Source organism: Schistocerca americana, chromosome 4 (assembly GCF_021461395.2).
Source record: "Schistocerca americana isolate TAMUIC-IGC-003095 chromosome 4, iqSchAmer2.1, whole genome shotgun sequence".
In the NCBI taxonomy this organism is placed as follows: domain Eukaryota; kingdom Metazoa; phylum Arthropoda; class Insecta; order Orthoptera; family Acrididae; genus Schistocerca; species Schistocerca americana.
The window spans coordinates 635,324,147-635,339,444 of NC_060122.1; the positions used below are offsets into that span (position 1 = coordinate 635,324,147).

A 15,298-nucleotide genomic window follows, 5' to 3' on the forward strand; every position below is an offset into this window, starting at 1 on the left:
TTCTGATGACGGTGCACTGCGGCGACCACAGCCGTTACACAAATCATCAAATGACTTTGCAATTGCGAATAATGACTAACATCAGCTGTAAAATGGAATGATGACAAGGAAAATTTGTGCCAGACCAGGACTCAAACCCGGATTTCCCGCTGATCATGAGAGTTCACCTTACCATTTGGCTATCAGTGCACGACTCACAGCCAGATCCAAACTTCTATATGTCGTCAACCACACGTCTACAACCTGTACTCGCACATCCATTATGTGTACTGCCGTACAGATCAGATGTTGTGCTTGGAAGTCGCAGCATGCCTGGTATTGGCAGGTAACTATGATACTGCAGTGCCTGTCTTTATCCGATGATGATGCACTGTGGCAACCACAGCCAATATGCAACTCATCACATGAATTTGCAATTGCAAATAATGACTAGCATCAGCTGTAGATTGGAATGACAACAATGAAAATTTGTGCCATCGTATACGCACGGTTGACGACATATGGAAGTTTGGGTCTGGCCATGAGCCATGCATGGATAGCCAAATGGTAAGGCGACTGCTTGCGATAAGTGGGAAATACAGGTTGGAATCCCGGTATGGCACAAATTTTCATTGTCATCACTCCGTTCAACAGCTGATGGTAGTCATTATTCGCAACTGCGAATTCATTTGATGAGTCTCTTCTATATGGCGAGCGGCGATCTATCTGCTTCATAATATTATTTTTATTACATCCTAGTCCTTCTACTGTTGGACTTTGTTTTTAAATATAAATGTGTTACAAAGTGTTCTCTGAAACTGTCTGTCTGGAGTGTAGTCTTATATGGAAATGAAACCTTACCAATGAACAGCTGAAATAAGAAGAGAATAAAAGATTTTGAATCGTGCAGTTACAAATGAATGCTGAGGATAATACGGGTAGATAGGATAATCAATAGATCAAGTTGGCTGCAGTAATTATGCAGAGATTTGCACAAGGGAGACTTACATGGAGTGATGCACAACAGCACCAACAACAGCAGTAGCAGCAGCAGCAGCAGCAACTGACAGTAGAAAATTACTGACAGTGTCTACACAGTGACATTATTCAAAATATATGTATGAATATTAAAATGTCAAAACAGGGAAAGAAATACAAACCTGAAAATACACAAACACAAAAACAAATCTAATGAGCTACCTTTTGCAACATAAAATCTACAACAAATACATAATATGACCAACCTTTATTGTTTCCATGGACTTCCACGTGTCATAGATATGTTTCCTATGTTGTACAACATTTTTTGTTGGCAATGGTAAAGCTGCAAATGCCGTAAGAAGAATTTTGGAGGCCACAATAGACTCTGATTCAATTTTATACTGCACTTTTTTTAATTTTCCATCAAATACCTGTAATTTCAATAAGAAATAACTGATATCACATAATAACTTACTGAACATAAAAAAATCAAACCTCTGCATCAAGCAAATTACACCAAAATAAAATGGACAGTGGTAAACGCAAATGCTGCAGAATTATATGCACAATTATTTATAGAACTTTTGGAAAATTAAATATATGTATTTATTTGACCAGGGCTGCTAAACAAGATATCGATTTTGGAAAAGAACCTTACCACTGCACTGACTGACACACACACACACACACACACACACACACACACACACACACACAGAGAGAGAGAGAGAGAGAGAGAGAGAGAGAGAGACCCATTACCAATACAAACAATTCGTATTCACTGACGATGTGTATCTGTACTTCACAAGCGACTATACAATGCATGGTGGTGGGTACATCATACCATACTATTGGTTTCCTTTTCTATTTTATTTGGATAATGAGCAATGGAAAAATTACTATCTATGTGCTTCCATATGCAGGGTGAAGAAGGCAAGATTGGTGATAAAATATTTTGAAAAGTCAACTCAAAGGTGAGAAATAATTTCAATAAACAGATATGGTACAAATGAATTTTTTCATTTTTGATAATACTATACAAGAAAGGCTGGTTAAGACCATAAATTTTTCTATTACAATATTCGACAGGGTATGGCAATTTTTCCGCTTCATACAAATTCATTAATGTATGCATGTACATTGGTAATTCAGTACTGGTAATTCAATATTGGTAATTGTAATTCACAAACACAATTTATGTTACATTTACGCAACTAATGACATTTACCACTTCAATATTGGAAAGAGACCAACAAAATATTTTTGGATTAATGTTTCTTAGGAATATTGGTAAAAAAATGAAGTAATTGTATTAGATTTTTCTTTCAAGATTTTTGTGAACTGTTTCCACCTTCCTATCTTTTACTCTTTCTTATACTTTCATGGTTTGTGCACCATCATGCATACTCTGGACCAATTTTTTCTGCCTGTAAATAATTTTTTTGAGCGCTGTCTTCAGTGTAGCTGAAGCTTCAGAGAGAAGTTCTCTTGCTACCTTAGACATTTGGTATTCTTCACTCTTTTCTTTCAAAGGAGCTGTCTCATAGACAATTGATTTTTTCATGTTATTCATATTTTTAATATTCTCTTAAAGATACCTTTGGTATTGTTCCTCCTTTTTCTTTACTTCCAATTCAAATTTTCTTTCCCTTTTACATCCTTCCTTATAAGGAGTATTCTTTGTATGTGCTTGCTGTCCATATCTAAAGTAAAGTAAATATGGGTATTTTCCCCAAGGACCCTTCACAGTAAAACCATTGTTTAATAAAAATCTTTGTCATCACTGTCTCGTCTTCTCCTAATGTGTGCTTTAAAGTGGAATTGGAATACCTTCTCTCTATGTCTGCATTTCCATGGGACAATGCAAAAGAAGCTTTAACAAGTTTTGAAACATTTGGAAACTTTAACTCTATGGATGATGAGTCTCTTTTTGATATGTGTTGCTGCCAGTAATAGCAAATGCCTTTGTTATCTAAAGCTGGTAATCGTTTTCAAATTGTAAAACCTACCACTCATCCGATAAGTATTCTTGCTGGACATCAAAGGGTATCATTTTTGCAACATTTAACATGTCACTGCAGCTTCTGCTCCTTATTCTTTCTTTGGGGCCTAAAAAATCTGAAACTTTTCAGTGGTGCACCTAAGAAGCACATATTTTCCATCACACATTTGCAAGCTGTGATTTAATGTTTTTGGGCATAATTTTTTTTTTTGTCATGATTACTTGCATGCTAACAATTAGTTGTTCAAGAGGAAGCATATTATACAATGTAAAAGGTTCATTATGAAGAACTTCAAGAATACTCTCTATTGTTCTCAAAGCACAAACTTTCAAAACATGAGCCTAAATGGTTTGAAGTGAATTGTCTATTACTGTTTGTAAGTAATGAATCAAAGGTGTTTGGTTCTGAAAACAATGTGTGAATTGACTGAATAGCTATGCAGATGAAATTTATGAATTTGGACTGAACAGTGAAGAGGTATTTGCTTAAGAAGGTAATATTGAATAACATCCCACTGTTACTAAATCCTGTTGGCTGGAGGTCCTAAAGTAAGCCATCTTGTGGTTGTATGCCTCAAAAACTTGTGATGTGGAACATTAAACTCAGACTGAATTTCTTCAAATTTTTTCCAGTGAACAGGCCAACCGTCAAGGCAATGGTAAATACTGACCATAAAGTCAGATGCTTTAAAAGCCTAAACAGCTTTTTATTGACATCACATTTATCTGATACCAGAAAATGGCATTTGTTTAGCAATAAGTTAAAAAGCCGTGCACAAACCACATTTTGTGGACTGATGGCAGCTATCCTCAAAGCTATAGCAGTACGAAAAATATTTGCTACTATTAGCAAGAACTTAGGTCCATAATTTTGGAGGCACTTAAATGAAGCAAGATGGACAGCCTCACTGCTTGCATCTTCATCAGAGAGTGAATCCAGCTTTGAGAGCCACACTGTTTCCACACTGGATGGGATACGCAGCTTTCTTAGTAGAGTTGCTGGCATAAGACTGCTGAGTACCATAACTGAAGAGAATGCACAGCTGCCCTGCAAGAAAAAAAGCACATTTTATTTACAATGTCTCATGGGTGTCAGCTTTCTATATTGAACTGTAAAAGTTGGCTAATCTTACATTCTTATATATGACTGACAATAGCAGCTTAATGCCACTACAGTCAGACTACAGCACAGACAGATAATTAAATGACAAATATAACTTTCGAATTATGGGACAGAACTGCTGGCCATTCATGGCCTTCATGAAATGAAATACTTAGTACTACCAATATTATGAGAAGAATAGTTGCAGTAGCAACCATATAGCACTGAGCCGCAGCTTTCAGCCAACAAGGCCTTCATTGAAAACAGACAACAACAACAGATCCCCCCCCCCCCCCCCCTCTCCACACACACATACACGAGACCACTGTCTCTGGCAGCTGAAGCCAGACTTTGATGAAGGTCTTGTTGGCCGAAAGTTAGCAATTATCCTTTTCTTAATATTTTTAGTTCTGCCAATACACACACATAAAAGAAAAAGTACATGACGCTGTCCTAGCTTTTGTAACTATTAGTTCTTTCCTCAGGGAGGTGGGAAGTATAGGTTGGTGTTTTGCGTTCTGCTGCTTCTTTGCTTACCCTCATTCTCACCACAAACAAGTCCCACTCATTCTGGGGTCTGACTGACCTGCCCACCCTTTCTAAACTTCCCCAACCCACCCCTTGTTCTTTTCTGAGGAAGGACCTAATAGTTCTGGAAACTAATATAGTACTGTGTACTTTTTTATGTGTGCCTATTAGCATTTTGCCTTCTAAATGTAAGTACAAACAAGCACTTCTGTATCTTAACGTAATAGTTTTCTTAATTGATTTTTCCTTTCAGCTTCTTGGGCTTAAACTTTGAACAACCAAGAGGTTAATTTTTCCACATAGCTTCATTGAACTTTTAACTTTAAGTATTCTATAAGGACTTGTGAATTTTTGTAAACAGCTGCATGGACTTTAACTCTGAACTTGCACCGTCATGTTTGGATTCATAAAAATTTTCTGCGCATAGCTCCATTGACTTTGAAGAGTAATATGGTGTGCCACACTTAATCTAGCTAGCAATCTGCCATTGCTTCTCTCACACTTTTAAACAGAAGTTTAATAAACATTTATTACTATATGGTAACCAACTTGTGTTTAGAACAGTATTCACTTCACTAATTATGATCTTTACTGGAGTTTAATAAAAGTATTTGAAGCTACCAGAATGGTTATATGGTAATGTGAAAGGCATGTGGCTGTTCCCTAGACACCAATGAAGAGAATGAAGTTCAAATGGGCCACAGACAAAGCACAAGTTTGGATTGGATGAGAATGGGGAAGGATATCTGATGTATCCTTCTCAGATTTAGGGAAATGGCAGCTAACTTAAATCAGGTCAGTCTGACAGTTATCTGAACAACAGTCCTCATGAAAGCAAGTCTACTATCTTAACTGGCTGGTTGGTGATTTTAGAAAGGGACACACACCGACACCAACTACAAATTTCACATTGCTAAATGACTCTGCATCATTGGCAACACTTAAACTTTTTATTTCTTCATGCTGAACATCAGTTCCCTTTCCAGATTTTTCCTTGGTTTCCTTTACTGCTTGCTCCACATATAGTGAATAACATGGGAGGGGGTGGGGGTAGAGGGGGGGGGAGGGATAAGTTACAAATTTGTCCCTCTTGCTTCTCAAGTACTGCCCCTTTTGTGCTCTTTGGTTCTTGTAACTGTAGTCTGGTGTCTGTTGTCTGTACAAGTCATATATAACATTTTGATCATTGCATTTTGTCCCTGATAACTTCAGAATTTCAAAGACTTTATTCTAGTCAACATTACTGAAAGCTTTTTCTCTAATCTACAAATGATTACAATGTAGTTTTCTCTTTAATTAATCAATCTCATCAGATAATGTCAGAAACAGCATTGGTTTTGGAAGCTCATATTAATGGAATTGATAGCCATTGAAAAGATGTTTAAGTTAAATATCAATAAAACAAGGTTACTTAAGTGTAGTATGGATTAAGTAATCAGGTGATGCTAGGGGAATGAGATTAGGTAATATAATGCTAGAAGTACTAAATGAGTTATAATGCTAGAAGTGGTACATGAGTTCGGCTGTTTGGGCAGGAGGAGGACATCAAAATAACTTACAGAAGTGGAAGTAAGAAAGATATAAAATGCAGACTGGCAACAGAAAGAATTTTTTCCTAAAAGTTTATATTTGGAGCATAAACTTATATGGAAATGAGATGCAGAGAATAAAACAATAAACAAGAAGAGACAGGAAAATTTTGAAATATACATTACAGAAGAATGTTAAAATTTATGCAGGTAGCTGGGGTAATTAATGAAGAGATACTGAATTGGAGATAGAGAGAGAGAGAGAGAGAGAGAGAGAGAGAGAGAGAGAGAGAGAGAGAGAATGAGTGAGTGAGAGAGAGAGAGAGAGAGAATGAGTGTGTGAGAGAGAGAGAATAAGTGAGAGAGAGAGAGAGAGAGAGAGAGAGAACTTAATGGCATAGCTTGCTGAAAAAAGGGGATGGGTTAATACGAAACATGAATAGTTAATTTGGTTACTGATGGATGTGTGTGTGGAAGAAGGAAGTGTATGTTGGAGTAAAACAGTTACAGGGGGGTCAAGGACAATACAGTAAGATTCAAGTGCATGCAGGTTGTAGGCAGATTCAAACTGTGTGCCTCACCGGGAATAGAACTTGGGACCTCTGCTTTTGCAGGCAAGTGTACTACCAACTAAAGCACCCAAGCCCGACTCATGACTCACCCTCACAACTTTACTTCTACCAGTACTTCATTTCCTACCTTCCAAACTTCACAGATGTTCTCCTGCATCCCTTGCAGGATTAGCACTCTGGAAGAAAAGATATTGGGGAGGCATGGCTTAGTCACAGCCTGGGTGATTGTTTCCATGATGAATTTTCACTCTGCAGTGTAGTGTGTGCTAATTTGAATCTTTCTGGCAGATTAAAACCATGTGACAGACAGGGTATTGAACCAGGGGCCTTCATCTGGCTGAAGTAAAGCTGTGAGGGTGGATTGTGAGCAGTGCTTGGACAGCTCAATCTGTAGAGTACTTGACTGCTAAAGCAAAGGTCACAGGTTTGACTACTGAATTGGCACCCTGTTTTAATCTGTCAGCAAGTTTCAAATCAGTGCACACTCCACAACAGAGTGAAAATTCATTCTGGCCCTTATGTTGCATTGCATGATGCTGAGTGTCAGCTTTTAATGGCTGACCCTGTTCTCTGTCAGTTTTGTAATCGCTGCATTTCGTTAATAATCAGGTAAAAACGAACTTCAGGTAAGACGTCAGTCTGAAATTCAACTTTTACTGCAAAGTAAAAGACTAATGCTCTGCCTGCCCCCCCCCCCCCCCCCCTCCCTTCCTCCTTTTTCAAGACTTTTTGTACAATAGTCTAATAATGTAACCGTTCACTTTCCATATTTATAATATTATGATATATGCTGATCCACTGTATTTTACTATGCTTGAGGTGGGAGGCTGGATTATCTACTCACTCCTTTTGTCCCATATACAAACCTGCACGAAGCTGCTTGCTACAGCTCGCGGGAAAACAATTCGATTACTGCTGGAGTACTGGACTTGTTATTCTTGGTGTTTTACTGTCCCTGTCAACACACATCATTAAAATGAATGACACACTTGACTACTCTGGGGATGTTTTGGGGAATGTGCCATTACAATTTTACTCTAAAATAAATTTTGCTTGTAACGAGGAACAAGCTGATATTTTCCATCAACTATGGGTGTTGTAAGGAACACTTGATGAGCAGTATTTGTCTGAGCTCGTTTCATAAGAAAAGACTGAAAATGAAACTTCCTTGCAGATTAAAACTGAGACTTTTGGATAGCTCAGTCATTAGAACACTTACCCATGAAAGGTTCAAGTCCCAGTCTGGTGCACACTTTCAATCTGCCAAGAAATTTCAAATCAGTAAACACTTCTGCAGAGACAAAATTCATCCTGGAAAATTTAACATAGGTGTCAGAACACCAGATAAAAAATGTGCCAATGATTAAGAGACAACCTGTATATTTTGAGGTCTTAGTAGACAGAATGTTAATATGGGTTGAACTGGAATGCGAAACACGCTATTGTCATCAGTAAAATGGTTAAAAGTAATACAAGTTTCTGTGATGGAGTAGGGAACTCACTGCACAGTATATGTGGGGTTATAATCTTGGGGTTTAGGCTCCATCATTTCTGTCCCACATTTTCAGCAGCAATGCTAAACAGCGAAGATTTGGACACAAAAATTCCTGTAAGGGTGAGGGAAAAGATATAAAACGAATTCTATGAACCCATTAAGGTAATTCATGAAATCTGCTTGATTTCACTTTTACTCTTGCAAGAGTTTTTGTTCACTGTCTGGTATTTTGATGTCTGTCACCAGTTTGAAAGCAACTCACCTGACTTAAAATTACTGGAGATCATAGCTCCTATCAGGCAGCCTCATGCTGTTTTCACCTGCATTCTGTGTCTTTCATTTGTTCTACACTGTTTCTCATTACGATGCTCCTGTGTCAAATAAGGCATCTGTGATGCACATAGGCCTTTATTTTTTTTTAGATTTCACAGCATGTTATCATGGATTCACACGTCTCAGCACCTCAAGGAGTAAATACGCTCAAAATCGCACCCAGAACTCAGTCACAAACTCACTTTACAATGGCTGCAAGATTTTAGAACAAAATATGAAAACTAGAAACAATGATGACCCATCCTGCAATATGCAAAAACTGATAGAATAATATATAAGACATTTATCCTGAACTCTTTTCTACTGGTCATAAAAACATATAAGTATCCAATGTTTTCTTCTCAAGACTGGTATTTTCTCCTCTTTGCAGGGATGGTACTATAGGAACGGAACAAAAGGAAAAGTTGTATTTATATATAATAGAGGGAAACATCCCACGCAGGAAAAATATATCTAAAAACAATGATGATGTGACTTACCATACGAAAGTGCTGGCAGGTCGATAGACACACAAACAAACACAATCATACACACAAAATTCTAGCTTTCGCAACAAACTGTTGCCTCATCAGGAAAGAGGGAAGGAGAGGGAAAGACGAAAGGATGTGGGTTTTAAGGGAGAGGGTAAGGAGTCATTCCAATCCCGGGAGCGGAAAGACTATTACAAATGTCTGCTTGTGTCTGTGTATGTGTGGTTGGATATGGGTGTGTGTGCGAGTGTATACCTGTCCTTTTTTCCCCCTAAGGTAAGTCTTTCCGCTCCCGGGACTGGAATGACTCCTTACCCTCTCCCTTAAAACCCACATCCTTTCATCTTTCCCTCTCCTTCCCTCTTTCCTGATGAGGCAACAGTTTGTTGCGAAAGCTTGAATTTTGTGTGTATGTTTGTGTGTCTGTCGACCTGCCAGCACTTTCATTTGGTAAGTCACATCATCTTTGTTTTTAGATATATATTTCCTACGTGGAATGTTTCCCTCTATTATAACTTTATATATATAATGATGGTGATGGAGGTGCTCATTACACTCAATTATGATCAACTATACAAAATAATGTTAATTAACACTTACTGCAAAATACATAGCAAACAATGGAATACAATGTTTGCACATTCTGTACACTTTCTGCCACATTCTGCTGCATCTCCATTTCTGTTCAGCAGAATGTACATAAAACAGGATGCAAAAAACATCAATAAGACCTTGACAAGTCTCTGGAGCCCTCAGCAGCATTTCCTGTGAGAAATCTGCCTCTTCATCACTGTCACTGCAGGAAGTCCGCCTCAAGTTTGAGGAAAATTCAATCTCCTCATCGCTGCCACTCAAGCAAAAATCTTGTTTTTCTGAAAATGGCATGTTTATTTCAAACAATACTTGCCCGATAGGTATTGACAGTCAAATATATAAAAGTGTACACTATGTGATCAAAAGTATCCGGACACCCCCAAAAACATACATTTTTTCATATTAGGTGCATTGTGCTGCCACCAACTGCCAGGTACTCCATATCAGTGACCTCAGTAGTCATTAGACGTTGTGAGAGAGCAGAATGGGGCTCTCCGCGGAACTCACGGACTTTGAATGTGATCAGGTGGCTGAGTGTCACTTGTGTCATACGTCTGCATGCGAGATTTCCACACTCATAATGTCCCTATGTCCACTGCTTCCAATGTGATAGTGAAATGGAAATGTGAAGGGACACATACAACACAAATCATACAGGCCGACCTCGTCTGTTGACTGACAGAGACAGCTGACAGTTGAAGGGGGTCGTAATGTGTAATTGGCAGACATCTATCCAGACCATCACACAGGAATTCCAAACTGCATCAGGATCCACTGCAAGTACTATGACAGTTAGGCGGGAGGTAAGAAAACTTGGATTGTTTGGTCGAGCGGCTGCTCATAAGCCACACATCACGCCGGTAAATGCCAAATGACGCCTCTTCTCTCTCTTGGTGTAAGGAGTGTAAACAATGGATGATTGAACAGTGGAAAAATGTTGTGTGGCGCGACGAATCACAGTACACAATGTGGTGATCCGATGGCAAGATGTGGGTATGGCAAATGCCCAGTGAACATCATCTGCCAGTGTGTGTAGTGCCAACAGTAAAATTCAGAGGCTGTGGTGTTATGGTGTAGTCGTGTTTTTCATGGAGGGGGCTTGCACTCCTTGTTGTTCTGTGTGGCACTATCACAGCACAGGTCTACATTGATGTTTTAAGCACCTTCTTGTTTCCCCCTGTTGAAGAGCAATTCGTGGATGGCGACTGCATCTTTCAACATGATCGAGCACCTGTTCACAATGCACGGCCTTTGGCGGATTGGTTACACGACAACAAGATCCCTGTAATGGACTGGCCTGCACAGAGTCCTGATCTGAATCCTACGGAACACTTTGGGATGTTTTGAAACATTGAATTCCTGCAGGCCTCACTGACCGATATCAATACCTCTCCTCAGTGCAACACTCTGTGAAGAATGGGCTGCCATTCCCTGATGAGAAACCTTCCAGCATCTGACTGAACGTATCCCTGCAAGAGTGGAAGCTGTCATCAAGGCTAACGGTGGGCCAACACCATACTGAATTCCAGCAGTACCAATGGAGGGCACCACGAATTTGTAAGTCATTTTCAGCTAGGTGTCTGGATACTTTTGATCACTTAGTGTATATGTAACTGCACAACCTCTAGGGACATGCACATATGTTTCATAAAAGGAATGCAGCACAATACCTTATATTTATAAGTCACTACTCAACCCAGAATAACTAAATGTGTATGGGAATTTGATATACATCCTGATCTTCTCCCGCCCCCCTACCCCTCCATTTATCTCCTCCTCCCCCCCCCCCCCTCTCTGTTTATCTAGTTGCTCCTCTACCCTCTCCGTCCGGCTCCTCATCCCTCCTCTCTGTCCCCCCCCCCCCCCCCTCCCCACCTGGTCCTCAATGTCCATCTCCTCTTCCTGCTCTCTTTGTGACCATGGACTTTGTTTATTGTTATTGCCAATGAAACCTTGATTGGGAACTTAAGTCACTTAAAATGATTAGGCAAACTGATTGGGATCATCGGTATGTGGGGTACGAGACTTCTCTGGCTGCTGGATCTGTAAACCGAACAAAGTGGTGCAGTGGTTAGTACACTGGTCTCGGATTCAGAATGACAACATTTCAAAGCCACATTTGGCCATCCTGCTTTAGCTTTCCTGTTACTTCCCTAAATCACTCCATTCACATTCTGAGATGGTTCCTTTGAAAGGACATGGTCGATGTCCTTCCCTAGCCTTGAAACAGTCTGAGCTTGTGCTCTGTCTCTAATGACCTCAATGACGATGGGGCGTTAAACCCTAATCTTGCTTGCCTGCTTTGGAACTGCAAGGATAGTAGCTTCAGTGACAGTATTATGCACAGTTTTAATCTGTAAACTGGCAGGATTACAAAGTTTGGCATGGATCATATTCCACAGTAGCATTCTAATTATAAGACAGTACACCACAAATACAACATTCCTGTTTTTAAACACTGGAAGCTCCTGGGTGGAATATAAACAGTATTTCTTCTTCTTTTTTTAAAATAAGATACAGATATTTTATGTGACTGCAGTACATTAAGCGTAAATTTGTATTACATGTAGCTCGTTAGTGACAGGGTCAACAATAGTGAATAGAAGAAGGTTAGTATTATAGGAGGACTACTACTACTACTACTACTACTAGGTATTTCGATTATCTGAAAGACTTCATTAGTATTATATGCCATAATTAATGAATGTCCAATTATCAACTAATGGAATGAGCAGAGAAAACCACTTGCCAACAGTTATGCCTTTGATTGGTGGACAGGTGTAATGCAAGAACTGGGATGCTAGAACTGGGCTCACAAAGGAGAGAATATTAAGGGTTAACATCCCATTGACAATGTGTTCATTAAAGAACAACCAGCTTGGATTAGCACAGGAAATTTAAAAGGACAATCACGCCATTCACTGTAAGTGATTTAAGGAAAGCACGGGAAACCTACAGCTGTGTGGCTGGTCAGTGTAGAGTTGAGCCACCATCCTCCTGAATATGAAGTTGAATTTGTAATACGTGGATAATTATTCCCAGGTTATGTACACTGGCAAAAATGGCATATGACTTTCATTATACACAACTTATGAGGATGATGTATCCACATCTATTTTGCACTTCATAATGAGCCGAGCATGAAACCAGTTAGTCGTGCATAGTACAGTACTATTTCAAAATAACAGCCTGATGGAAACAATGTTATTCTTTAAGTTTACACAGTACTGTCATCTTTCTCACGTCGCAGGCACTACTACCACCACCACCACCAACCTACACCACCACATCTCTCTCTGTACAAGGATTTCAATCATCATCATCATCATCATCATTAGTCGTGCATAGTACAGTACTATTTCAAAATAACAGCCCGATGGAAACAATGTTATTCTTTAAGTTTACACAGTACTGTCATCATCATCATCATCATCATCATCATCATCATCATACTTCTTCTTCTTCTTCTAAGTATATGATTGACGATATGCCCAATTATACTATTACACTTTCTTCCTGTTTCATTACAGTATAGAGTGCAGGAGGAATGGTTGCTTAAATGCTTCTGTGTCAGCTGTAATTAGTCTAATCTTATGCTATGGGAGCAATGCTTAGGAGGTTGTTGTATGTTCCCAGATTCCTCTATCATTACTAGTTCATCAAACACGATAAGTAAGCTTATGCGGGATAGATGGCATCTATCTATAAGTGTCTGCCAGTTCAGGTTTTTCTGCATCTCTGTGACACTTTCCTATGTATCAAATAAATCTGTAGCTTTTCATGTTGCACTTCCTTGTATCTACTTGGCATCTTCTGATTTTTCTCCTCTTTCGACTAACACGAAAGAAAGGTATCTAACATGGCAACATATCAAGGTCCATATTCAGAAATTTTACATGTCACTATATGTCACCTGAGGGAAAAGGGTGGGACTATTTTCTGTCCTTGTAAAATACAGTAGACATTTCCTCCTCTTTAAATATGGCAATATCCAATTCCCTGTATGATTGCTAATGAGGCATCCTGAATGTAATGCCAGCTAGTTGCCCTTCCCCATGTACATGCATCATAGAATGGCAGTTGCTTGCTAGCCTATGGTGACCAGATTTCCAAAATCAAAATATGTGACAAATTACAAGTCGAAATGAATCGAAATTTTGTGGAAACTTTGTTAAATATTATATCTATATAGTGGATTTGTGTTAAAGTACTTGATTTATGTTACAACTACAGAAATCATCATACCTTTTTGTTACAGGGTGTATACGTGGACAAGGAAAAAAATTCCCGGATATCCCGGTTAAAAATACACTTTCTCACGGGTGAAAACATACTTTTTCCATGTTAACTGACTGTATATTTTCTCTCGGAACTGTATAACTTTTCAGTCCTTTGAATGATTATGGTTTTACACCCGGGCGTAGAATTTCCCGACGCTTTAGAAAACTGTACTCGGGGGAAAAAAACACTTTTCGGAAAGATCTTTGATGTGCAGCAACATGTAAGCTGCATATTTTCGCATTACGAAAGTATGAATTCGAATTCCACCAAACACCGCATGTCACTTTCTGAAGCATTGAAATCGAGATTGCGATGCGCTTTTGTAAGCCAGTCATAGCTCATGTCACGTGATCTCGCCAGTCGATGACAGTGAGTATTCAGAGATTAGGACACGTGATGTAGTCAGCCAATAGCAACATCACTGTTAAGTAGCTCGAACACACAAACAGAAAAAGTTAACGGTTTAAATTAATATACATAGTGTTGCTACACAAAAATGAAAAGCTTTGACATATAATATTGGTCTATAAGATCAATATGCTGCAAGAGAAGCTAAGCTTTCACATATAATTTTGGTCTTTTATGCGCATATTACAATTTACGATATATCACACAAATGTGCCAGTAAAATTTTTAATAACGACATATAATTTTGGTCTTTTATGCGCATATTACAATTTACGATATATCACACAAATGTGCCAGTAAAATTTTTAATAACGACATAAATGTCTGATTTTCTCGGCTCAAAATTCATCTAAATGGCTCGTCATCAATGAGTTGATTTTTAAATGAGAGTCAAACGCTCTGTGATTTAAGAAATTCATCGTACATTCTCGCACACAGTTCAACTTGCGTAAAAGGAAATTTACTTTGATGGTAATGCTTTTCAAACCACCATTCAGAATATTTTCCCGTGACATGTTAGAAATAGGTTCGTTTCTGCAGTTGCCAGAGAACGCCAGATGACAGGCGTCACCGCGCTTGCGCAGCTGCGATGCCGTAGGGAGCCCATATGTTCGTACGTGTACAACATTAAAACATCTTACATTATGTCATAAAAGAAACAAGACATCAGAGGATACTCAAAGAGCATCGGAATTTTGTGACCCATACTAAAATGTGCACATTTAAAGTGCACATTCGTATGTCCAGATTCCCAGTGAAGTAGGCCACGACCTGATATTAGGCTTATCAATGTGGTTTTCGGGATGTAGATTTTCTTCAAGTACCAATACTGTGTTATCTCATGTTTGGTGGTTTATTATGGCATAATGCCATACGTGCTAGAAGTTGAAAACGTGCACAGTGTGTAGAATTAAACACTTCGTTTCAAATACATTGTCTGCATCAGCGGAAAAGATTAATAAAAGAAAATTTCTAAATCAAACCGACAAAAATAACTTAACTGTTCATTAATGCTTGACTATCA

The 15,298-nt window shown here is 38.8% G+C and overlaps 1 protein-coding gene across 1 annotated transcript in view; it reads right to left on the reverse strand.

Annotated features, from left to right (window-relative positions):
- Nucleotides 1–15,298, reverse strand: part of LOC124613132 — a 179,203-nt gene that overhangs the window by 44,286 nt on the left and 119,619 nt on the right. Inside the window, exons 13-15 of the mRNA XM_047141749.1 lie at nt 9,592–9,863; nt 3,744–4,010; nt 1,224–1,391 (exon numbers count right to left, since the gene is read on the reverse strand). Of these exons, the coding sequence (XP_046997705.1) occupies nt 1,224–1,391; nt 3,744–4,010; nt 9,592–9,863 (707 nt within the window). The remainder of the gene's footprint in view (nt 1–1,223; nt 1,392–3,743; nt 4,011–9,591; nt 9,864–15,298) is intronic.